Source organism: Cyanistes caeruleus, chromosome 2 (genome assembly GCF_971803275.1).
Source record: "Cyanistes caeruleus chromosome 2, bCyaCae1.hap1.1, whole genome shotgun sequence".
In the NCBI taxonomy this organism is placed as follows: domain Eukaryota; kingdom Metazoa; phylum Chordata; class Aves; order Passeriformes; family Paridae; genus Cyanistes; species Cyanistes caeruleus.
In genome coordinates this window covers 120587465-120612422 of record NC_141702.1, presented here as the reverse complement: position 1 = coordinate 120612422, position 24958 = coordinate 120587465, and the positions used below count along the sequence as shown (strand labels likewise).

At 55.8% G+C, this 24958-nt stretch overlaps 1 protein-coding gene across 7 annotated transcripts in view; it reads left to right on the top strand.

The window, feature by feature from the left end:
- The window catches only part of KIZ (kizuna centrosomal protein), a 62094-nt gene that overhangs the window by 28155 nt on the left and 8981 nt on the right, over positions 1–24958 (top strand). Inside the window, exons 5-15 of one of the 7 annotated variants that reach the window (XM_086879345.1) lie at positions 96–3494; positions 4899–4961; positions 6315–6471; positions 8017–8109; positions 11444–11804; positions 13776–13992; positions 18657–18776; positions 19983–20126; positions 21298–21433; positions 22130–22274; positions 22881–23033. In XM_086879345.1, coding sequence (XP_086735471.1) covers positions 3226–3494; positions 4899–4961; positions 6315–6471; positions 8017–8109; positions 11444–11804; positions 13776–13992; positions 18657–18776; positions 19983–20126; positions 21298–21433; positions 22130–22274; positions 22881–23033 — 1858 coding nt within the window. In that variant the 5' untranslated portion in view covers positions 96–3225. Of the gene's footprint in view, positions 1–95; positions 3511–4898; positions 4962–6314; positions 6472–8016; positions 8110–11443; positions 11805–13775; positions 13993–18656; positions 18777–19982; positions 20127–21297; positions 21434–22129; positions 22275–22880; positions 23034–24958 lie in introns of those variants that run through there. The other 6 variants (XM_086879350.1, XM_086879346.1, XM_086879348.1 and 3 more) reach the window with 6 other exon arrangements.

Sequence of the window (24958 nt, the reverse complement as noted above, 5' to 3'; positions counted from 1 at the left end):
GCCTCTGGGCTCACATCTCAGAAAGCCTGAATTCAGTCCTCATTTCTCCAGGGGCGGGGAAACTCAACACTGTCAATCTTCCCTTTCCTCTTCAGGCAGCAGCAGACACCTGAATGGAGACTCCTCGTGTTTACAGCCTGGTCACAGGAGTGACTGAGACCTGAAATCTCCCTGACATCCTCTCTGGCCTCGTTTGTGCCACACCTGCTCCCTTCCACCGGTGTGCACTGCACAGGACACTGGAAAAGCACTTGGAGATGGTTGGAGGAAGAAGGGGGCTTCCCGGAAAACAGTCCCTAAACCAGGCCCTTCCCTGTGCCCTGGCTTTTCTGGGGCTCGTTAACATCGGTGGTACGTGCTCATATCTCAGTTCTCCAGGATTAATTAAAAACCCACAGACAGTGCCATGCCCAGGGGCTTCGCAATTATGTCAGCAGGCTCTGGCTAGGGCCCTTATGTTTGTAATAAACATGACATGCTTTTAACTGCTGGGGTCTCCAGGTTTCTGTGTGCTCAGCCGTTGGGTTCTGCGTTCCAGGTTCCTGCTGGAGGAACTCTGTCACCTGCCCCGAGGCGGCAGATCTGAGGCCAGACGTGGTGTGCGCTGCTTGTGCGTCAGACACGAGTAATAACAGGTTCCGGGGAGCTGTACCACTTAATAAAAGCGTTTTATTACATTTAAATGTATTAAAATGTGAACATTAAATTCAACACGCTAATTACTGCTCCCAGGCATTGCCACTGACGGGAAATGGATCCTCACAACTGCTCTGCTGAGATCGCTCACTGCTGTTGCTGCTCTTTGGTTCCTGGTGTGTTATTAGTGCTCTGCACTTGGGACTGGAGTCATTAACAAAAAGGACTCGTGTTGGGCGTTATGTAAATTCTGTGTACACTTCCACACAGCCGCCGGGGCCTGTGGTGTGTGTCTCATTGAGAAAAAGCAAAGGAAATGCATTTGGCTGTGCCCTGGCTTGAGGGTGAGCTCACTGTGCTCTCAGGGATCACCCAGGCACAGCCACAGAGAGGGAAACCCCTTCCCGACACATCCTTGTGTTTCTGGAAATCCCTTTCCAGGAAAATTTGTCCCCCCCGACCAGCTTGCCGCGTGTCCTGTGACACCCTACCACGGACACCAACAATTCCCGCTCTGTGTGGAGCCTCCCACTTTTCTGGGAGCGAGGAGCTTCCCATCCCTGCAGCAGGCATGAGCAGCACCTGGATCCATTGCCCTGGAAAAGCGGGAAAGCCTGCCAGGGGTCTGTGGTAGGTGAGGCCAGGTGCTCGGCTCCGTGAGGCCAGTCCCACACCCTCACCACGAGGCCAATCCCCCACATCCCAGAGGAAAGGGGGATGCTCAGGGACACGTGGCTGCCTCCCGAAATGAAGAAGAGCGTAAAGCTGTTCAGATTAGAGCACATCAATCCCTGCGCTGGAATCAAGAGGTGCTTTGGTTTGGCAGCTACTGGGGACAAAGCCACCATTTCTGTTCAAAGTGTACTTAATGCGACAGAAGGAGGCGGCTTCTTTTGACAGTTTTACAGCTCTTATCAGATTACATCAAAATTAAATTAAAACAATCTGAAAGGAGTGTGAAGTACTGTGGGGAGAGCACAAACAAAACACTCCTCTTTGTAGGCTTTCAGGGAAGGGCCCACAGTCCTTATCAGGGATGGGAGGATGGAGATTATTCTTGAGTCAATTATGAGCCCGATGAGCACCGAGACATGGAACAAAGTGGGAAATACATCGGGGGACCAGGCTAAGGCTCCTTATTTCCCTATTTTTCGTTAAATAAATAGCAGGACGTTGAGCCCTGCCTGCAGTTCAACATCCCTCAGCCCTAGCCTGGGTTCCTCAGGGAAAAAAATCCTCCCAGGGCTGCCCAGGAGACGAACTGTGCATCCCGATGGGTCAGGGGCCGTCGGCCCCTTTCCACCACAGCCTAAAAATGCAGCTTGGGAATAAGGCTTGCAGTGGGCTGGGCATTTCAGACAGTGCTGGGAGCTCCAGGGAGTTTTGTACTGTTTGGGGTGTTCTTTTAGCGAGCACAGATATTTCTGAAAGCAGGCCCAGGTTTCACCTGCGGGCTCTTGTGGAAGGTGTGAGGGAGATCTCCAAAACACAGCTCTGCCTTCAGTAAGCAGAGGAAGGGGGGAGAACCGTCCTCATGACGAGCCCACTTTATGGGAATGCAATCCTAAAAGGCTCCCAGGTGCTCTGCTGGGCATTCCTGGGGTGGGAAAGCTCTGATCAAGCCCATCCACGCTTTGTTGAGCCGGCTATTTCGGGGACACACACGGGGTCTGAGCCAGGCTAATTTGGGGACGGCTGGGTGCCACTACACCCTGTCCACAGAGCTTTTGACTCTGTGTTCAGATCTGTGGGGCTGAGCTGGAGGCTGCAGGTGTTGGAAACACCAGAAATGCTGCTGGATCACCAAACCCAGCCGAGGAACCCCAAAAGCTTCCGATCCCCCCACGTCCAGGGTATGTCCCCAGCCAGAGCCTCCAGCTCCAGCCGAGCTTTTTCCATGTGTCGGTTCTTGGCCAGGAGTTCTAATGAAGGGTAATTACTGTGATGATCTCGCACTAATTGTACACTGATTGCTGTCCTAATTATGCTTGAGCATTTCACCGCTCTCCGCAATTTTGTCTATTGATGTATCGCTTCTCCTTCATTTCAATTATTCACGCGGCATTCAGATTTTATTGGGGGCCCGGAATTTAAGCGCTCATTTGGCAACTTCCTTTCAAAGGGATCAAAGTTTTTATCTGGAAATGAAAGGCGGGCGTTGTGTTTTCATTCTGCAGCTGGAGGTGTGAGCGCAGGGCTGGGGATGGCTGTGGCTTCTCCCATGTCAATTTTGGAGAGGTGGCGGCACCAGAGGGACACAGTGGCACTCCAGAGGACGAGCAGTCAGGGTTCTTTTCTTGAAAACCATTGTGTTCAATAACCTCGGCAAAACCGAGCTGTGACTGTTCAGCAGCTCCCGGTTATTTTTTTGGACTGGCGCTTTGCAAATTTCTTCCTTTTCCAGGGACACGAAGCCTGCCTCGCCCCAGCTGCCCTCCAGCACCAGGCCGGGGGCGCAACACCCGCGGCAACAACGTGGTGGTGAGAGCTGGGCTAACGACAAATAACGATTTTAAAAACGAATAATAGAAACGCCTTCCAGGCTCCCAAAGCGCCTCTGGGCGGCGCAGGCCGCGCCCGCCCGTCCCCATGGCAACGCGGGGCGGCACTTCCGGGGTCTCTCGCGGGGCACGCCGGGAACCGCACGTGGGCAGCGCCGGAAAGCGCGCGGGGCACCGGGAGCGGCACCGGCAGCGGCACCGGGAACGGCACCGGCACAGGGAGCGGCACCGGGAGCGGCACCGGGAACGGCACCGGGAACGGCACCGGCACAGGGAGCGGCACCGGGAGCGGCACCGGGAACGGCACCGGGAACGGCACCGGGAGCGGCACCGGGAGCGGCACCGGGAGCGGCACCGGCACCGGCACCGGCAGGTGAGCCGGGTACCCCGCGGGGCGGTCGGGGCTCGGTTCTCGCCCCGGGCGGGGGGACGCTCCCCGCCTTGTTCTCAGCCATCTCCTTTCCCTTCGACGGCCGAGCTCTGGAGCGCTGGGAAGGCGGTGGGCAGCTCCCGGTGCACGGAGCGGCCGGCCCCTCGGGCCAGCCTCCCGGGCAGGGTCTGCTGCCGGTGCCCCGGGCAGCCCCGGGTGCTGAGCCTCGCCGCCGCTCCCTGCGGGGCAGAGACAGCGGCTGCTCTCGCATCCACCGGCTCCCTCCTCCCCAGGACATCGGTGTTCTCCGCTCAGGCAGGAAAATGGCCTGGAGAAGTGTAACAGACAGGACGCGGGGAGCGGCGTTGGCTGGGCTGTGCGTGGTGTAGGAGGAAATTGAAGGGCTGGGATCCCGGCTGGAGCCTGGCTGTTGAATCGTGCTCATGCCTGGGAACCCCGGTCCTGCTGCAGCATCGCACGGCTGGAGGGGACGGAGCAGCAGGGAGGGCTTTCCCTGGCTCCCCTCTCTGCAGGGAAACTGGGAGGAGGTGTCTGTGTGTGTAGGGACAGCCTGAATCCACGGGGAGCAGTGTCCAGAGGTGTTGGGGTGTGCGATGTGCCCTTCACTCCCACACCTCGCTGCCTAGTGACCCCCGGTGCTGTTCCTCAGCAGGCACTTGGCTGGGCTGGGCTTGCAGTGGGAATCTGCTGCAAGCCTCTCCTGGCTCTTTTCTGGTTTTTGCTCACCCTGGGTGCAGTTTGGAGCTGTCCAATAATGGCAGCTTCACTCTGTTCCCAAGGCTGCCTTCCCGATGGGCTGGCTTGAGGTGTGGGTGGCTTTGTGGTGCAGCTTTGTGTGGCTTTGTGTCCGTGCCCTGCCCGGTGCCCGGCATGCTGGGGGCAGTGTCGATGGCCCCACGGGCTCTGGGCACTGCCAGGACTCCTGGTGGACATTAGTTCCTGCAGCAGTGCTGCCAGCGGGGCTCACCCGCCTCTGGATGGACGTGGCTTGGATGCCAAGAGGGAAACGTGAGCTGGTTTCAAGTTCAGTTCCTGAATGCAATAATCCATAGCAAGGCTTGGGGGCTGCCCACCGTGGGGCTCAGAGCCCCTCCTGGGCTGTCTGGGGTCTCTGGCTGCTTTGGTGTGGGTCCCATGAGGATGTCCAGGCATCTCTCCCCTTGCCAGCAGCCCTGTCCCAGTGTGGAGCAGGGAGTGCTGAAAGCTCGGAGCTGTTCAGAGCTGGGCTGGCAGGTGGGTCTGTAACTCCCAGCAAATCTGACCTCTGCTCAGCAAGGGCTGTGCCCTGCAAAACCCCCTCCTTGTGGCATTTGGAGAGCTCAGGTGGTGAAATGCTTTTACCTCACTGTATGTTGTTTGTTTTCTTCCAGTGGAGCCAAGAGGCTGGAATTAGGAAGGCAGAGGATGGAATGCACAATGGCTGACCCACGCCTGTAAGCCTGTTTAAAAGCTTCTTGGGGTTATTTTATTTCAGTTACAAAAGGTTTCACTATCTTGGAATGCCTTTAGAATGTTGTCTTGAAGGTTTTTCAGTAATAATACATTTATATTCATATGCTAAGTGTAATAGTGTAATGCAAAATTCATGTCTTCAAGTTACTGATGAAATAACTGCAGCAGGAACATGAATGCCTCATTCTGTGGATACTGAAATCTTGGCAATAGCCAACAGGCAGGTTGGCTTTATCCTGTTTTTGCAAAGTCACCACAGCTTAGTCCATGCTGGAGAACCCTTGGGTCTTAGAAAGTTGAAAGCCTTAGGAAGCTCTAGGGGATATTCCAGGTTCTGGCCCTTCTCCTTGGGTTCTTTCTGCAGCATCTATTTAATATATTAATGATTAATGTATTTAATGTAAATTGCATGGACAGTCTGTACAAAAAAACCCCAACAAACCCAAACCCTAAACAGCAACCCAAAGCAAAAAAACCCCCAAAAACACCACACCCAAAAGTCCCAGCAACCAGAGAGGGCTGAGAAGTGTCACCCAATGTTCCATTCCTGTCCTCAAAGCTCTGGGGACGGGAGTGCTGGGTGCTGTGGGAGCCCCTCTTCCGAAAGGGGCAGAAACACAAATTAAAAAAAAAAGTCTGAATAGGTGGGGCAGCATCACATGTACTTTGTTTCCTGGTTTTTGGTTTTTTTTGTTTTTTTTTAATTTGGTTTAATCTAACATGTTTAGAACTGCAGTTTCTCTGAACATCTTTGGGCTGCAGTTTCCCTCCTGGCTGAAATGGAGCTGTGGGCCAGGGGCATCTTGGGGTGCCTGTTCCCCTGTGTTGGCATTAGTGTGGCTGTCCTGGAGGCACAGGACAGGTCAGGAAAGGAAATCTGGAAAGGCTGGAAGGGAATCTGGGCTGTAGGTGGGAGAGAGCTGGCTCAGATGGATTTCCAGTGCCCCTCTTGGCGGCACCGTGGATTTAGGCAGCTGTGACAGCTCAGCCCCAGCGTTCCCGCTTGGGTGACTTTCAGAGCACGTTCCTGTGCTACAGTTTTCATTCTGATTTAATGGGATAGGAGTGAGTGGCACATGAGCCATTTAAAACACAGTTAGGGGAGGTTTGGAATGTCTTTACCCTTTGGAGCACCAAAGCCCCCTGTGTAAATCTGGGGGGAAGTGGCACACAGGTATTTATACAAATGCAGGTGTGCAGAAGAGCCAGTCTCTGCCTCTGTGGGGCCTGGGGCAGCTCCCCCCTGTGCTGCTGTGCGTGTCTGAGGCAGAGCGATTGCAGTGGGTGCCTATGGTGTGTTTCCAGCCCTTTGAGCGCCTGTTTTTGCCCTGCAGGGTGAGGCAGAAGCAGCAGAGGCTGCAGAGGCAGCTGGCAGCGGTGGCGGCGCGGCAGCAGCTGGCCCTGCACCGGAACCGGGCGCTGCGCCGCCAGTTCCTGCAGCTGGAGGCTGACATGGAAACCACGGGCTGGCGCAGCATCCGCAAGATGGAAGTAGCTTTCTATAAGACTTGGGCGTGGGTGTTGGCTGTTGTTGTGCAGGGATCTCCTGGTGTGTCCTAGAGCTGGAAGCACGCCCCATCAGGGTCTGTGTTCCAGGCTGTAGAACAGTCAGGGCTGAAGTACCCCGGGTTCAACAGATGCTGTAAGAAAAAGCCAAGCCCTCGGGGTTCTCGAATCACACTGTTATTATTGTAGTTGTTATTACGATGTTGTCATGCTGTGCCCTAAAGTACAGTTTGGGATGTTGCAAAGTGAGGATTCCAGGTTTTTTAGGATGAAATTGTGCCATCCCCTTATGCCACTGATGCGTGGAGCCAGGTTTTTGGGGGAGCACAGTCTGCAGGGAAGGGAGTTGGTTCCTGCTCTCTAAGGGCAGTGGCACTCCTCAGAAACATTTGGCTGTGTTTATTCCTCACACAGCAATAGCCCTGGAGGTGGTGCCTGTCGGATCTGGTGGCATTCCCGGAACATCTTTTCCTGGCAGCAGTCAGAGCCTGTCCTGGGGGGTGTGATTCCCCTGTTATTCCCCTGAGATTTTTACCTGTTATTTGAAGCAGAGCAGGAGCGGGGGCTGTGCTGCGGTGCCAGGGATTTTCCCCCTTGGCAGCAGTGGCAGGGCTGGTGGCTGTGACACCTGCTGCCAGCCCCGGTGCCACTGCCACGAGCTGCACGTGGGGCTTTTGTTCAGCCCTTCCATTCTGATGTTCCCCTGCCAGCCGTTTCATCTTTGCCAGGTTACAGTTACTTTTCGGAGCCGCTGAACAAATGACATCTCCTCCGTGTTAGTTATGGAGAGCAGGAGAGTTATGGAGCGTGCAATCATTTAATCTATCATGGGAGTACGCAGAAGGAAATTATTGCTGTTTTCGCTCCTTTTTTTCCACAGAGAATGCCCTTTAGGAGTGCTTTATCACAACTCTGTGCACATTCATTACGTGACTGTAGCTCACCAAACTCCTTTTGTTTCTGGAAGATGCACTTTTGTTTGTAAAAAGTAATTTTTAGGAGAATAAATAAATCCACTTCAGCTTTCAGCAAAATGCAGGAGTTACATCTGAGTTTCTCTTGAGCATCTCCACTCCTGACGTGGCGGGGCTTTGTTCCCCACGGTTCCACCTTGGTGATCTTCACCAAGAGCCCAGCCAGCTGCGAGGTGGGGATAAAAACAGGCCGTGGGGCTCGTTTCAGCCCAACCCACATCGTCCCTGGAGGCAGCAGCAGGGGTTTGGTGTGACAGACGCCGGTTGGGAGGCAATAAACACGAGCCAACAAGTTATTGCGGTTCTGGAGGGCTGGGAGTGATGGGCACGGGTAAAGGTGTGTGTGAAAGCCCTGCAGCAGGCTGTGTGCAGGCCACGCTGCTCGGGCAGGGCAGCGGGAAAGCGAGGAGCAGGCGAGATTCCCCGCTTCTCAACGCGGTCAGAGCCGCAAAGGCTGCGGGGGCTCTGCATTTAACGTTGTGCAAAGCGGCGTCCCTTGGGCTGGGGCGTGGGGAGGGGTCCCTGGGCTCCGTGTGACGGATTTGTTCCCTTTCAGGAATGGTACGGAAGGGAAATTCGAAGCCTGTTATCCCTCCGAGAGGGCAGCTCGTCAGCAGGAGGTGACGAGGAGGAAGGGTCCAGCCAGCAGGTAACGGGGGGGAAACGGGCTCCGCTCCGGCGCCGCGCTCTCCTGGGAGCTGCGCCGCCTTTCCCCGGGGATGGCGGTGCCGGAGCGCGCGGAGCGAAGTCGTGGGGAGTGCCTGGCAGAAGGAGAAGCACCTGGGTAAAAAGTGCATCCGTTTCACCCAGAGAGCCGGGATCAAAAAAAAAACCCCTGCGACTGTTTACGCACGTCGTCGTGTTGGCTTTGATAATTCCCGCGCTGGATGGCGTGGAGATGGTCGTGACCGCGGAGGAAATGTTCCTAATGAGGGATGTTTGCGGAACCGCAGCCCAGGAGCCGTGCGCTGCCTTCCTAATCCTCTGTGTTTTGACCTTTCCTCAGAAGGAGCAGAAGGAGATTGCATATCTGAGGAACAGACAAAAAGACTGGCAAGGAATACTTAAATATCTGCTGCCATATATCTGCAGTAATGCAGGCTCCTAATCCCTCCTCCTATCTCCATATAAATGATACAGTTCAAGACCAGAGCTGTTTTCTCCACTAAAAGCAGCAAAGCTCTTTCAGATGAAATGTCTAAAAACATCTTGTAATAACTTGGAGCATGCTGGCAAGAGTAGTCACTTGTGACTGTGTGTGGGAGCCCCTCAGCCAGGCGGTGCCGCGATGGGCAGGACGGGAGCATCACTCCATTACCGCGAGGAGCCGGCGGCACGCGCGTCCCTCAGGCTACAGCATTCATTAAGGAAAGCTTACCGGGCTGAAAGCTGGGAACAGATGATAACGGGATATGATTTTCATATTTAATGCGTTCCTTGGAAGAGTGTGTGTGCTGCAGATTGATAGAAGAATCAACTGCTACTTTACTAAAAGACTTTCTAGTTTGCCCTATAGCTACCGATGGAATCATTCAGCCAAGAAATTAACTTTTTCCCCTTTTACCTGCTTTATGTATCTGCTAAGCAGGCTGCTGGCTGCCAGGGAATGTTATTATGCAGTTAAATGTTTGGTATTTAAGACTCTTATCAGAAAAGAAACAGAGGCCACACTATTTTGTTTTTATAGTAGGGGGAAGGTTTTTGGTTTCCTTTCTTCAGTGCATTAGCAGTCGTTAATCTGAGTTTATAGGAAGTTTTCCCCATAGATTAAAAAGTTAAAAACCTTGAATTTAGAGCATTCTTTAAACTGTAATACACAAAGCAGTGAACCCTAGCAGCCTTGGCCTATATAGGCAGGCCTGTGGCAGGGTGCAAACTGTGGTTTGAATCGGGAGGTGTTGTGGGGAAAGGTGAGTTTATTTTGGAGTGTGAGCTGCCCAATTAGGGCAGGCAGTCTGGGAGATGGGGTTTCCAGCTGATGGAAAAGTTGGCATCAGTACCAGAGCATCAAAGGCTTGTGCTGTGACTTGGGGGTTGAAAAAGTGGGCAGGTTTTGGGCACTGTGGCAGCGTGGTGTGTACCCAAAAATGTCAATTTGCGTGTCACAATGGAGTGGATTGTGGATTCCTTTATCCCCTGGCCTCTTCCTCCTCCTCATCTCCCTCCTAGAACACAGGGGTAACTTCAGCTACATTGTGCATTTTTGCCATGTCCCTGGGGTGCGTTCCAGAGCTCCTAGTTCTGGGATTTTTTTCACTTCAAACGCGCTGGTTCTGCCCGAAGCGCAGGAGTTTGCTCTCAGTGCGGCGGCCCCGAGGCAGTCACAGGGAGGGTGTGCAGCCAGCACGTGGGGTGGCCAGGCCAGGCCTGTGGAGCTGCTTTTATCTCCCAGCACTGGGACTGGGATGGCTCCCTTCAGGCTGCTTGGGATGCAGTGCCTGTGTCAGGACCCCCTCAGGGACATCTTGGGGACCCAGAAGGGCAATCCCAGAATACTGCCCCTTCTACAGACGGGCAATATCCCAGTGCTCAAACGCCTTCAGGAATGTCTGGCACATTCCTGGGCCCTGGGATGTGTGTCCTTTTGGGCTCCCAGTGTCCAGGGGAGTCCTTAAGCTCACAAGTCCCACGCTGAAGAGCTCTCCCCTGGCTGGCAGAGCTGTAGAGCCCAGGCTCCTGCATCCTCTGTGCTGGGAAGTCAGACCAGAAGCTCTTCCCTGGAGCCCTCAGAAGGTTTTGGACTTGGGCATGCTGGAACCTCTCAGGAACACCTGGTGGCAGAGCGCCTTCCTGGGGAAAGGGATGGGTAGGGAAGTGTGCTGTGCCCGCTTGAAATCCATTTGTTTTGGATCACTGCATCCAGGAGCTGCCAAAGCCAGGCAGGACTGGCAGGAAGCATTTGAAAGCACCAAACCCACACCTGAGAAGTAATTAGGAGGAACCTGAGAGCTGTGGAATACACTGTGAACTTAATCTGAGTGGCAAACCTTTACTACTGCTTAAAATGACCTCATGGCTTTTTGTTCTGCTCCTCGTTCCGTGGAATTTGAGCTTTTTTAAGGAACCTGGGTCACAGAACAGACAAGATGCCTTTGTTTCCTTTCAGCTGGGCTTGGCAGCTGGCTTGGTGTGGGAGGAAGAGGTCAGGCAGTGAAAGAGAGGGGAGAGGTGTGGAGGTGACTGAGTTGTGCTGCTGGGATTTGGGGCTGGAGAGGGAGCCCTGCTCAGTGTGAGCAGTGGCATTAGGGTGGCTCACGTTGGCTTTGCATAAACTGGCCGTGGTGGCAGCAGCCACTCCTCCTAAATGGTCCTGATTGCAGAGGAAAGGAGGCAAGGGTTAAAGCATTGGGATTTAGCAGCAGAGTGGCTGTCCCCCTGCAGCTGGTTTCGTTCAACAGTGCGTGGAGGAAAGTGCCATTCAGAATGTGTCTGCTCAGTGTCACTGGTGGGAGAGGCTGCCATGGGAAGAGCAGGAGGCAGACAGACAGTGAAATGGAGTTTTGCCGTGTTCTGTGGTGTGAGGGAGGCAGGATCTGCCAGGTGATTCACACTGGAACACACTGGTGGTGCCTCTGGGCTCTGCGCCCTGTGGACACCTCTGGATGCGGTGCTGTGGTCCAGGCTCTCCAAAGCTGTGGAGGATCCTAATCCCAAAGGTTTGACTCTCAGTGAAGTGCAGTCACCATTCAGAAGGGTTTGAGTCCTTCTGGGTGTGTGTGGGTTCCTTTTGGCTGGGCTCGGGGTGCAGGCAGCTTCTGCCACTGGGTGTTGCGGCTCCTGGAATGAGCCTGGGCCCTCGTTTCACGCTGGGATGCGCGGAATGTGTGCCAGGGGTTGCGTAATATCAGTGCCACAGCAGAGTCTCGAATTCTGTGACACTTTTCTCTGCAGAGCCCAGCACGGCACCCTCGAGAAGCAACGTGTGCCACACACAGTTTGTCTCCTGTTTGTCTCCTTCAGCCATGTCCCACTGTGTGTTTCAGGTGCTGCAGGCTGGAGGACAGGCAGGAATTGGCACCAGTACAGCTGTGCCAGGAGAACTGGGCCGTCCAGGAGCAGAACTGGGCCGTCCAGGAGCAGAACTGGGCCATCCAGCAGCAGAACTGGGCCGTCCAGCAACAGCTGCCTCAGCCACAGGAGGTTTGGGCTCGCAGCAGGAGCCCTCTCTGCACTCCCCGTCCCCAGAGTTGCTCAGTCCCGACACCGGGAGCACTGCTGGAGAGAGTGAGGAGGAGCACGGGGACCTGGCCGCCAGTGAGGAAGGCTCTGAGCAGCTCACCTCAGCTTCCTCAGGTGCCAAAGCAGCCCCCCTGAGGCCGGGCCAGCGGCAGGGAAGTGTTCCAGGTATGGCAGTGGGATGTGTCCTGTCTGCCGTGCCCACGGCTGCTGTTCCTCCTGCTGCACCTCTGGCACTGTGCTTGGAGTGTGGTGGCTCTTGCTCCTTCTTTCCCTCTCTGTTCCTGTCTTCCTTTCGACTCCCTTTCCTCCCAGGCTGCTCAGCGGGACAGGGAAGGGCGCTGGGGGCTGATCCTGGCCGGGGGCACTGTGAGGGAAGATTTCCTCCCTGCTGTGCCCACAGAGGCCCTGGTCAGTCTGAGCCTCATCTGAAGAGGTTTAATGTGAACCTGCTTCACCAGAGCAGTCACTTCGGGCTCAGGCTGGTTGCCTCCTCCCTCAGAGCTGGTGCACGACAGCTGGGTGATTCCCCCAGAGCTGGGAGGTCAGGGAGCCGGGCTCTGTGCCCGGGTGGGTTTTGAGGAGTGCCAGGTTTGTTCCCAATCCCCACAGGCTGCAGCTCCCTGGACTCCTCCTTGTGAGAGGAGCATGGAAGGACAGGGGCGAGGGCAGGGAAGCCCAGAGAGAGGATGGATGATGGATGGATGGATGATGGATGGATGGATGATGGATGGATGATGGATGGATGGATGGATGGATGGATGGATGGATGGATGGATGATGGATGGATGGATGGATGATGGATGGATGGATGGATGATGGATGGATGGATGGATGATGGATGGATGATGGATGGATGATGGATGGATGGATGATGGATGGATGGATGGATGGATGATGGATGGATGGATGATGGATGGATGATGGATGGATGGATGATGGATGGATGGATGGATGATGGAGGGATGGATGATGGATGACGGATGGATGGAGAGATGATGGATGGAGAGATGATGGATGGATGGATGATGGATGGATGGATGATGGATGGATGATGGATGGATGATGGATGGATGATGGATGGACGGATGATGGATGGATGGACGGATGATGGATGGATGGACGGATGATGGATGGATGGACGGATGATGGATGGACGGATGATGGATGGATGGAGAGATGGAGGATGGATGGATGATGGATGGATGATGGATGGATAATGGATGGATGATGGATGGATGGATGATGGATGGATGGATGATGGATGACGGATGGATGGAGAGATGATGGATGGATGATGGATGGATGGATGATGGATGGATGATGGATGGATGATGGATGGATGGATGATGGATGGATGGATGGATGGTGATGGATGATGGATGATGGATGGATGGATGATGGATGATGGATGGATGATGGATGGATAATGGATGGATGATGGATGGATGATGGATGGATGATGGATGGATGATGGATGGATAATGGATGGATGATGGATGGATGGATGATGGATGGATGGATGATGGATGACGGATGGATGGAGAGATGATGGATGGAGAGATGATGGATGGATGGATGATGGATGGATGATGGATGGATGATGGATGGATGGATGATGGATGGATGGATGGATGGTGATGGATGATGGATGGATGATGGATGATGGATGGATGATGGATGGATGATGGATGGATGGATGGATGATGGATGGATGATGGATGGATGATGGATGGATAATGGATGGATGATGGATGGATGGATGATGGATGGATGATGGATGGATGGATGATGGATGGATGATGGATGATGGACGGATGATGGATGGACGGATGATGGATGGATGATGGATGGACGGATGGATGATGGACGGATGGATGATGGACGGATGGATGATGGACGGATGGATGATGGACGGATGGATGATGGACGGATGGATGATGGATGGATGGATGATGGATGGATGGATGATGGATGGATGGATGATGGATGCTCCCTCACACAGGGTGCACAGCGTGGGTAAGCTTGGTTTCAGCCCCTGTGAGGGCTACACTGTGACTCCATGGCCCTGCTACTGTTTTGAGAAGAACAGTTACAGTTTTTATATGTTTGATTCATTATGTTTTGTTGTTCTTTCAGGGGTAGAGCCCAGCCTGAGCAGCTGGTGGGCTCGCAGGGAGGGGAGCAGAGCCGAGCTCCCACTCCCGGCAGCTGCTGAGCAGGAGGCCAGGCCGAGCGTCCCCGGCACACGGCAGGAGCAGGGCAGGGATGCCAGGGCTCCAGAGGGCTCCCTGCTGCCCCCACCCAGCCCTCCCACGGCCCAGGAGGAGCCCTCGGACAGCTCAGCACCACACAGGTACCATCTCCCTGTTTCCTGGGTCAGCTGGGCTGCTCGGTTCCTGAAGCTCTCACCGAGTTCTCTCCCATCCTTGAGTACCTTGGACCTGTGCTGGGCCCTCAGGGCCTTGGGGCACCTCGCTGGGGGCACAGCTGGCAAGTGAAGGATTTGTTGCTAAAGTGCAGATGGTGTTCTCTAAATGTACACAAATCTTACTCCAGTCTCTCTGCGTGGTCAGACTTCCAGGGGTTGTTGAAGTGTCTGAGCGTTTTGTTTGGAAACAACAGAGTGAGAGAGGACGAGAACAGTGCGCTGCAGACACAGGGGCTGTCCTCTGCGGCCGTGTGTCAGCGGCAGGATTCTGTGGCCAGCAGGGTAGAGCAGGCTGTAAATCCATGCCGGCAGGATTTTCAGCCCCGCAACGCCCTCATGAGACGGGGAAGTGCATCCCTGTGCCGGCAGGGAGATGGTCCCCGGAGGTCACCGCGAGGGCTGCAGGGGGACGTGGCGCAAAGGAAACAGCGCTTCTGCCCCTGGGGAAGAAGCGCTCCTGCAGGAGCAGCCTCTGCTGCCACAGGAGTTCTCTTGTGCCAGGGGCTGGGCTGTTTGCAGTGTTCCAGCCTGCTGCTGCTGCCCACTCCCGGGCTGGAGTGCGGCTTTGGCTGCTGACACCTGGCCAGAAAGTGGGGGCCACCGCAGACACCCCTCTAACTTTATCCTCTGCCATTTGCACGGGGCTGTCACTCACTATGGAAACATCATCTGATTTACATGTAAATAGCTTTCCCCCAGTGCTCCCTTTGTATCCCACCTGTTAATCACAGCAGAGCAGGGGAGAGCAGCGAGTGCCCCTCTCTGCAGTTTAACCTTGTGTTCCCTCCCGGCGAGGCCTCGCTGTGCAGCGCCTGACGAGCGGCTCTTGAGGCCCCTGGAAATTATCCACGAGGTTTGAGCGCCTGCATTGTCCCCGGGGCACGGCCGGGCCCGCGGCACACGGCTCTCCTCCCGCTGTGCCAGGCTGAATGCCTCCGCTTCTCAAGGCCACGCAGGCGGGATCGCCGCCGCTGCGCAGAACGTGCAGCTTTTCATTTACTGTACCTGCAAACCAAAGGGCAGGAACGCGGGAGCAGCCCTTCCCTTGTCGTGCTCACAGCCAGCTGGGCTTCCCAAGGCACCCGGAATGCAGCGTGCACACTCCAGCCTTGCAGAATTAACCGGCCAGAAATCTCCTGGAAAGGCTTGTGAGTGATTCGTGGGTGAATTTCGATTGTAGACACAGAGCACGGGAACGCAGCTTCCTCTGCTCTGTCACCACACGGATTCACGACATCTGATGTCCTTCCAGCCCCTGGGCTTTTCTCTTGCGAAATTCCTGTGTGCTGAAATTCACCACTGGGTTCTGGGTGTTTGTTGCCTAAAGCTGAGATGTCTGTAGCTTGGACTGTGCCACTGCAGCAGGGTCCCTGCGGCATCAGGAGGAAGCACCGACCGTGCACTCGTGGTGAATTATCTGAAATGAGTACAGGGGACGGTGTCGGAAGGAGCAGACACCACGGCTGACTCCAGAGGCAAAACCAGTCCTTGCTGTGTGCCAGGAAGCCACAGGTTTTCATCTTTGGAGCAAATGCCTCTCCTGTCCATCTACTGCAGAGATGCCAGCCTCTGGTTTTTTAAGGAGTTTTGGGTTATTTCCCCGCAGTGGAGTGTTGGCAGCCAGGGAAGGGAGGTGCTGTTGGGAAAGGCGATGGAGCAGAAGGTTTGCGTGCTGTTGCAGGTCACAGCAGGGGCTGCAGCTTCGCTGCCTCGCTTGTGTCCTGCTTTAGGGTTACAGCCAGCCCCACGGGAACAGCCAGGGGTGGGGTTCGGGGCTCCCGAAGGCTCCTGGTGTCCCCTCCCGTGGAGCTGCTGAGCCAAGGGGAAAGGCTCCGTGTCCTCTTACCATTCATTCCCTGCAGCACCCAGCCCTTTCTTCCAGGGCTTAAACCCGGGGGGCGGGAGGCGGGGGGGAGAGGGTCTCTGAGAATTAGCCTGGAGAAAGATGATGACTATTTTAAGGCCTGAGCTGAGGGGGTGGAAAAAGGCAGAGCTTATGCCTGTGCTGCTTCAGCTGCATTGAGGAGGACTTAGCACAGATGGATTGTGCATTACAAAATGTAACACATAATTCAAGCTGTCAGCTTAATCAGACTGTTTCCAGGAAGCAACCTGTAAAAGAGAAGGACCTCTTGTTTGCTGACCTCTGATCCGTAGCCTGCTGCAGATTGTCATACATTTTGTTTTTCTTTATGTTGGTGTCCCTTCCTTCCCCTTCCCTTTTTATTATTGTATCCCTCTCGAGTGGCACCCTGGAAGGACCACCCAGCGGGAGGAAAACAATGGGAAACGAGCCGGCCGCTGGAATACAGGGTTTGTAAGGCTGGGGGAAAAGAGAAAGCACTGTTTAACTGCCTATGTGATCTCCCTGCCATTGTTTTGCTTATTAAATGTCTAGGAAACTCGGCTAAAGACGCAGCGGCCCCCACTTAATTGTTCAGTGTTGCCCAACACTCGGAGGGGAAACAGAGCCCTGGGCGCAGCTCAGCGCGGGCGAGCAAACGCTGCGGCTTTTTGTGCTCAGGGCTTCTCCCTGGAGGCGGCCTAAGCCAGGGTTAACCGTGGAAACACGGCAGCTCCTGCCTGGCGGGGCAGAGAAAGAAAGAAAAGTCTCTTTGGGCCCAGCTGCGGTGTTCATTGCCGGCCGGGACCTGAATAGCCATTTACACCTCTGGCCCGGGATTAGCCCGCCGCATTGTTTCAGTGCTTAAGTCCTCATTTGCATCATTATGGAGGTGCAGCCTCATCAAAACCCCTCTGAGGTCCCGGGGCTGTCCCCACACCTGTAGGTGGCCCCTGGCGGGTTTGTTTGGCTGCGGAGGTGAAGGAATTAAAGCTCCGGGCGCAGTTTCCGTGCGGCGGCCCGGCCCGGCCCGGCCTGGGCTCTGGATGGTTTGTGTTGCTCCTGCGCTTTGTCCTTCCCCCGCTCCGGACAGAGCTGGGCACGGCGCTGCTGCCGTGTGCTGTGGAGAGCTCACAGCAGGCTGCTTGTTCTCCCGAGGCTGCGATGGGAACGCTCTGGCAGCCTGTCTGACTGTCTGTCTGTCTGTCCATGCACAGCCCCGAGCTCTCGTGGGAACGCTCTGGCACCCTGTCTGTCTGTCTGTCCATGCACAGCCCCGAGCTCCCATGGGAACGCTCTGGCACCCTGTCTGTCTGTCTGTCTGTCCATGCACAGCCCCGAGCTCCCGTGGGAACGCTCTGTCACCCTGTCTGACTGTCTGTCTGTCTGTCTGTCTGTCTGTCCATCCGCAGCCCCGAGCTCCCACAGCTCTGCCGTGTGATGGGAACGCTCTGGCAGCCTGTCTGTCTGTCTGTCTGTCTGTCTGTCTGTCCGTGCACAGCCCCGAGCTCCCGTGGGAACGCTCTGGCAGCCTGTCTGTCTGACTGTCTGTCTGTCTGTCTGTCCATGCACAGCCCCGAGCTCCCATGGGAACGCTCTGGCAGCCTGTCTGTCTGTCTGTCCGTCTGTCCATGCACAGCCCCGAGCTCCCGTGGGAACGCTCTGGCACCCTGACTGTCTGTCTGTCTGTCTGTCTGTCCGTGCACAGCCCCGAGCTCCCGCGGCTCTGCCGAGCGATGGGAACGCTCTGGCAGCCTGTCTGTCTGTCTGTCTGTCTGTCCATGCACAGCCCCGAGCTCCCATGGGAACGCTCTGTCACCCTGTCTGTCTGTCTGTCTGTCTGTCCATGCACAGCCCTGAGCTCCCGCGGCTCTGCCGTATGATGGGAACGCTCTGGCAGCCTGTCTGTCTGTCTGTCTGTCTGTCTGTCCGTGCACAGCCCCGAGCTCCCATGGGAACGCTCTGTCACCCTGTCTGTCTGTCTGTCTGTCTGTCCATGCACAGCCCTGAGCTCCCGCGGCTCTGCCGTATGATGGGAACGCTCTGGCAGCCTGTCTGTCTGTCTGTCTGTCTGTCCGTGCACAGCCCCGAGCTCCCGTGGGAACGCTCTGGCACCCTGACTGTCTGTCTGTCTGTCCATGCACAGCCCCGAGCTCCCGCAGCTCTGCCATGTGATGGGAACGCTCTGTCACCCTGTCTGTCTGTCTGTCCATGCACAGCCCCAAGCTCCCGCGGCTCTGCCATGTGATGGGAACGCTCTGTCACCCTGTCTGTCTGTCTGTCCATGCACAGCCCCGAGCTCTCGTGGGAACGCTCTGGCACCCTGACTGTCTGTCTGTCTGTCTGTCCATGCACAGCCCCGAGCTCCCACAGCTCTGCCGTGTGATGGGAACGCTCTGGCAGCCTATCTGTCTGTCTGTCTGTCTGTCTGTCCATGCACAGCCCCGAGCTCTCGTGGGAACGCTCTGGCAGCCTGTCTGTCTGTCTGTCTGTCTGTCTGTCCATGCACAGCCCCGAGCTCCCGCGGCTCTGCCATGTGATGGGAATGCTCTGTCACCCTGTCTGTCTGTCTGTCCATCCGCAGCCCTGAGCTCCCACAGCTCTGCCGTGTGATGGGAACGCTCTGTCACCCTGACTGTCTGTCTGTCTGTCTGTCTGTCCATCCGCAGCCCCGAGCTCCTGCGGCTCTGCCGAGCGATGGGAACGCTCTGTCACCCTGACTGTCTGTCTGTCTGTCCATCCGCAGCCCCGAGCTCCCGCGGCTCTGCCGAGCGCTGCAGCTCCTGGAGCGGCTGGTGGAGAGGACGAGCCCCCGGCACCGGGCGCTGTACCAGGGCCAGCCCTCGGGGACAGCGGAGCCGCCCAGGTGAGTGACAAACGGCCCGTGCCAGAGAAACACGGTCAGCGGAGCAAAGGGAATGCCCAGGACTCGGCTGTTGCCAAATGCAGTGGCAGAGAGCCCTGGCTGTCCTTCCTCAGCCTCGTACACACCTGGGAACTGTCGGTAACGTCACTGACAGCGGCACACAGCCTCCACAGACTGCGGCTCTCGCATCCCTGGGTGATGGGGGACTCCTCGGGAGCCAGGGAGAGAGGGTTCCCAAAGAGGGGGAGAGGGTTCCCAAAGAGGGAGAGAGGGTTCCCAATGAGGGAGAGAGGGTTCCCAAAGAGGGGGAGAGGGTTCCCAAAGAGGGAGAGAGGGTTCCCAATGAGGGAGAGAGGGTTCCCAATGAGGGAGAGAGGGTTCCCAAAGAGGGGGAGAGGGTTCCCAAAGAGGGAGAGAGGGTTCCCAATGAGGGAGAGAGGGTTCCCAAAGAGGGAGAGGGTTCCCAATGAGGGAGAGAGGGTTCCCAAAGAGGGAGAGAGGGTTCCCAATGAGGGAGAGAGGGTTCCCAAAGAGGGAGAGAGGGTTCCCAATGAGGGAGAGAGGGTTCCCAAAGAGGGAGAGAGGGTTCCCAAAGAGGGAGAGAGGGTTCCCAATGAGGGAGAGAGGGTTCCCAAAGAGGGAGAGAGGGTTCCCAATGAGGGAGAGAGGGTTCCCAAAGAGGGAGAGAGGGTTCCCAATGAGAGAGAGAGGGTTCCCAGTGAGGGAGAGAGGGTTCCCAATGAGGGAGAGAGGGTTCCCAAAGAGGGAGAGAGGGTTCCCAAAGAGGGAGAGAGGGTTCCCAAAGAGGGAGAGAGGGTTCCCAAAGAGGGAGAGAGGGTTCCCAAAGAGGGAGAGAGGGTTCCCAAACAGGTCTGACCCTCCAGCCTGCCACTGGAGGGGACGTGCTCAGCTTCCCTCTCGCTGGGAGGCTGTGCCTGGCACGTTCCAAGTGGCGAGTGTGACCTCCCTGTGGTGTCCCACGTGTGTCACCGTGATGTTTGTCTGTCCCTGGCTGTGCCATCCCCGGGCTGGCTGTGCTCACGGGGCTGTCCCATCCCCGGGCTGGCTGTGCTCACGGGGCTGTGCCATCCCCGGGCTGGCTGTGCTCACGGGGCTGTCCCATCCCCGGGCTGGCTGTGCTCACGGGGCTGTCCCATCCCCGGGCTGGCTCTATTCATGGGGCTGTCCCCCCTGTTTGTGTTGCAGTGCTGGGGCCGGGGGGCCGGCTCAGGATGACCCGGAGGCGATGGAGGCCGTGGTGCTGCGGCAGCTCCGGGCCGTGGCTCGGCACACGCGGAGCGGGAGCGTCCCAGCGGAGAGCGGCGGCGCAGGGCAGGAGGAGCACACCAGGTACGGGGACACAGAAGCCGCTGGGGCTGAGGCACAGCCCTGTCTCTGGCTGGGTCCCTGCTGCCCCTCCGGTGCGAGGCAGACGGAGCCGTCGGAGCCTCGTGGCAGCGGGAGCGTTCCCTCCCGTTCCCCAGTGCTGGCTCCCGCTGCACAGGGCAGCCCCCGGCTCCAGCTCATCCAGACCACAGGGTCTCCCACTGTCTGGCAGGCAGGGAACTGCAGGAGCTACAGACACCTCTCAGCCACTCATTCCCGTCCCAGGATCTGAAAGTGAGGACGGGAAATGTAATTTTGAGAAGGAAATTATTCCGTGTGAGACAGAAGATGCATGTGGCCTTTAAAAACAACACAGTGCAGTTATTCAAAACGGGCTTTTTTTTTCCCGTGCATATGCCACAAGGACAAGTGAGAATTACTTTTTTTTTTTTTTTCCTTCAGGTCTCTTTAACCCAGGAATGAAAACAATTTCCATTCTGTCTTGCTTAGCTCCTGTCTAGACCTCCCTCCCCGTCGCAGGCTCCGCAGCGCTCAAGTGCTGGCAGGATCGGGGCACTTGTGAGCGCTGCAGAAGGGTCTCTCTGCAGTGCCTGCCTCTCCTGCGAGGCTGATACGCCTGCGGGCACCCACAGCTCCTTGTGTCTCCTGAATGGTTTCTTAGGGACAAACACTCGTGGAGTTAATTGGAATTCACTCCTCTGAAACTTCACTGGAGCAACAGGAAAAACAAACAGCTTCGGCAAACAAAAGGGTTGCAGGATTGAGATTTTCTACATCGAAAGACACCTTGCTGGTTTTTTTTTTTCATCTTTTCCCTTTTTATTCTTTCTGGGGAAAAGACAAGCCTGGGGCAGTGGGTGCCCAGCTGTGCCCCAGGGAGTGAGCGTGACCACCGTGCTGAGATCAGGGCTGGGTCTTTGGATCCTGAGCCTCAGGACAGGGCAGGCATCGTGGTGGTGGTGGTGGTGATGATGGTGGTGGTGGTGGTGATGATGGTGATGGTGATGATGGTCACCCCTGCCCACCTTGCAGAACTCACAAGGGGCTTCCTACATTTTCCACTTGGAACATTTTTAGGAGCCAGAGTGGGAATGAAGGCCCAGATGGGTGGTGGCTTTTCCCAGCACGTGTGGGTGGATGTCCCACTGAGGGTGCCGGTTGGTTTGTTCCTCAGGGACACGGAGGCGCTGCGGGCTCTCCTCAGCCGCCATGGCTCGTTCCTGAAGCAGCACCAGGTTCAGCTCCCGGAGGCGGTGGCGGAGATGTTTGAGCAGCTGCTGGCTTCGGGAGAGGAGGAGCAGGATGGCCAGGTGGGCACTGACACTGTGGGTAAAGCGGGGCCACCAGAGCTTCCTCTGCCCTCCTGCAGCTGTGCCCTGTGCCCTGGGTGCGGCTTTCAGGGCAAGGACACGGGGCAGGCTGTGCTTAACCAGCCCTGGGGTGTCAGGGAGATGTGTCCAGTGCTTCATCCCACAGGAAAAGGGGCTTGGTAAGGTCCCCACCCTTCATGCCAGTCAGTCAAGCTCACCCCTTTGCTCTGGTGCAAGCCACCACGAGGCTTCTGCGTCTTTCTCTGTGACTTTTTTATTGTGAATGCTGCATTTTGACTTTTTGTGAAGCAGAGTGAGGTTTGGTGCTGAACACACAGAGCATTTTATAAATGGTAGCACACTCATGGTTTTTCTAAGTTAATGTGGAAGGCTGTAGCCAACTGTTTAAATAAAGCAACAGAAATGGCTGTGAGTGCCTCTTGCTGTGCTGTTAAACAATTGATTTGCCAATCTGTGAGAGTTAGGGCAGAAGAAGGAGTCGATTTGACAGACTCAAGTCCGTATTTCTGTCCCAAAACCAGCCCCAGAGGAACACCCTAGAAGTCAGGTAATGGAACATCTAACAGAAACACCCTGGAAGCAGATTACCCTGGGAGTGTCCATTAGCCTGAATGTGTGGGTTGGAAAAGGCTGGAGGATAATGGAGCTGTGTCTGTTTGTGTTTTGAATGCTCAGGCTGTGCCGGTGCTGAGAGAGGCCCTTCCAGGAGAGCGTGGGGATGGGTCGCCTGTCCAGAGTGACGAATCCTCTCTCAGCCTGCCAGCGATCCCCACCAACGGCGGGGAAGGAAAGCAGGGGGAGCTGGCACGGAGAGAACCAGGTAAGGGGTGTTCCAGCTCTGGCTGCCACTCCAGGTTCCTGCTCTGGACACAGGGGAGTTCTGTCCAAACCCTCAGGGTTCTGGCAGATCAGTGTACGTTTGTGATGGATTTGGGGGCTTTTCCTAAATATCTCAGTAGTGCATGTGATTCTGGCTACCTCCCAAACCAAGTGATGCCTGAGGTGGTGGGTTTTTCTGCAGGAGAGGAAAGGCCAAGCCCTGTGGCCACTATAGAACAGATCAGTGGGTTCTGTGGGCACCTTTAATAAACATCTCCCATTTAGGAACTGGGGGATGCAATCGCCGCCTCTTGTGGCAAAGCCAGAGCTCAGAAGGAATTGCCAAAATGAAAGGGTTCACGTGGGGCCATTTCCCAGCTCGGGAGGTGCCGGTGTCGGGGAGAGCCCAGCTGGTTCCTGCAGACAAGGGGGGGATGTTGCAGTGGTGGCAGCTCGCTCGCTGTGCTCCTGGAGCACCCCTTGCCTCGCAGGCAATTAGGCTGCTGTGCTCCATGGCAAATGCAAACAGGCTGCTCCAGGCGCCCAAACGCTCGCCACTCTTACGAGCAGAGGTGAGCAGACTTTGATTTAAGCTAATTTCCTGCAGCAGGTCTGGCACACGCCGCCGCTGCCGGGTTGTTTGTTTCCCAGATCCAGCGGGTCTTCAGTTCCTCAGGACATTCGGCTGGCTCGTCCTTCTGTGAGGAAGCTACAGAGAGCCAGGGTGGCAAGTTCCCAGTGGGCGCCGCTTTTAAGAGCGGTAATGGATAGTTTAGATCAATAAACAAGAGATAACAAAAGTGGGAAATTAAAGGGAGTAGGGCTTAAAAGCAAGCAGAGCGGTCTGCTGGCTGCGGCTTTGAAATGGTTTCATTATGGCGCGCTCACGTCCGCGAGTCACAGGCTGGGGTGAAGATGAGAGCGGGCAGGAGAGTGTGGTGGCACAGATTCTGTTCCGGGGGGAAGGGGCGGCTGCACGCTGACCTCGGGCCCAGCACCCATTCCCCCGGGCTGTGCTTCACGGGGAGCAAACCCAGCCGCTGCCCCCGGGGCGGATCGAAGGTGGTGTCACAGAGCCCAGCTGGGCACAAAGGAGGCTGGGGAGCAGCCACCGCTCCCATTCCGTGCCATGGTCCCACGTTTGTGCCCTGGGGATAGCCTCACCAGGCCTGCCAGGCACGATCCGGTCGTTCTGCGGCCAGCTCCAGAGGGTGCTGCCTCGGCTCTCTGTCACTAATGGACTGGGGAGCGCTAGATCAGCCTGGGGCAGATCCCAGCCGGGCAGGAGCCCCCTCTGTGCCTCCTGGGAGCAGTGGCTCCCTCCGGGCAGTGCCATCACTGACACTTGCTGGCCTCTCCTGGCTCTCAGGTCCAAGTGCTGACACCTCCTGTGCGTACAAATGCCAAGAGGCTCCTCAGCCAAACCCAGCGACTCCGGTTCCAGCCCATTGCCAGGGAGCTGTCTCTGCTGTTCCTCTGTCTCCAGGAGTGAGGCTTCTCACACCTCACTTGAAAGCCAAGCTGCTCCTTTCAGGCACGATTCATCTTCAGCCCGTGATCTTCTGCAGGCTCCTTGTTGCCCTCCCCTCCTCTCCCTGCCAGGCAGCTGCTCTGCTCCCTTTTATCATCGCCATTTGCTGTGGCCCCGGGGCTCTGGAGTCATTACGGGCCCCAAATAGAACCCACATCTCTTGTGTGTTGGCTTTTGGGCTCACACACCTTGTTTTCAGGGGTTTAGATGAATTGAAATTTGACGGCCATCTGTACATGACTATTTTGCTGTATGACTTTTACTGAGCTTAAAGGATACAAATCTGGGCTGTTTTGGTTTTTTTATTTCAGTTGTTACCGCATTTTTGAAGTGTTGGTTTGAAACACCAGGAGGCTTCTGGGGCTTTGGGGATTGATGGACTTCACCGTGAGAGCCCTGTGGATGCAGTCTTTAGGATGGCACTTTGGGAATGCTTCTGGAGTTTTGGTTAATTTTTCTTATTTTACATAAAAAAGAGAACCAAGACATCGATTTCCTCGAGTATCTGGGAATATTCCAGAAGTATTTGCGTTGGTTCTTTAATGCCTCTCATCCTTTAAAGGGATGGCCCTGTGGCACCAGGTTATGTGAGGATACTGAGGGAGAGCACGGCTCCTCCTCAGCTCCTCCCTGGCTGCTTTGCTTTTTATCGGGGAAGGCGCGTCAAAGAAATTGTTCGGCTCTTCGGCTGTTCCTGAGGTAGGCGAATAATACGAGATTAAGAAGGATAAAACCCATTATTTCTTGTTTGCTGGATGACTGTTTAAGAGTCTCATTTATGAGTAGGAAATTGCTGATTTTATTGAAGGGGCAGGTTTGTTAAATCTTTAACAAAACCAGATTCTCTCTCTCCCCTTCACGTGTCTTTGATTTGAGCAGGCGTTAAGGCCGTAGAGGATTTGAATAAAAATGGTGTAGCTGCTCCACTCCTTGGGCTCTGCTTTACGGAGCTGGGGGATGTCACCCCCAGCTGCTCTCCAGGTCTAAAATCTCCTGTAGGAGTAGGGAGGAAAAGCCCCATTATGAAATCAAAATCAGCCCTTCTTTGTGTGTTATTTGGGAACACGAAGGAGCACAAGCTGGATTCAGGCCACCTGGAACAAGCCAACAATCCTGCCACCTCTTTTCCCACAGCCACGTGTCCCTCCCTCCCC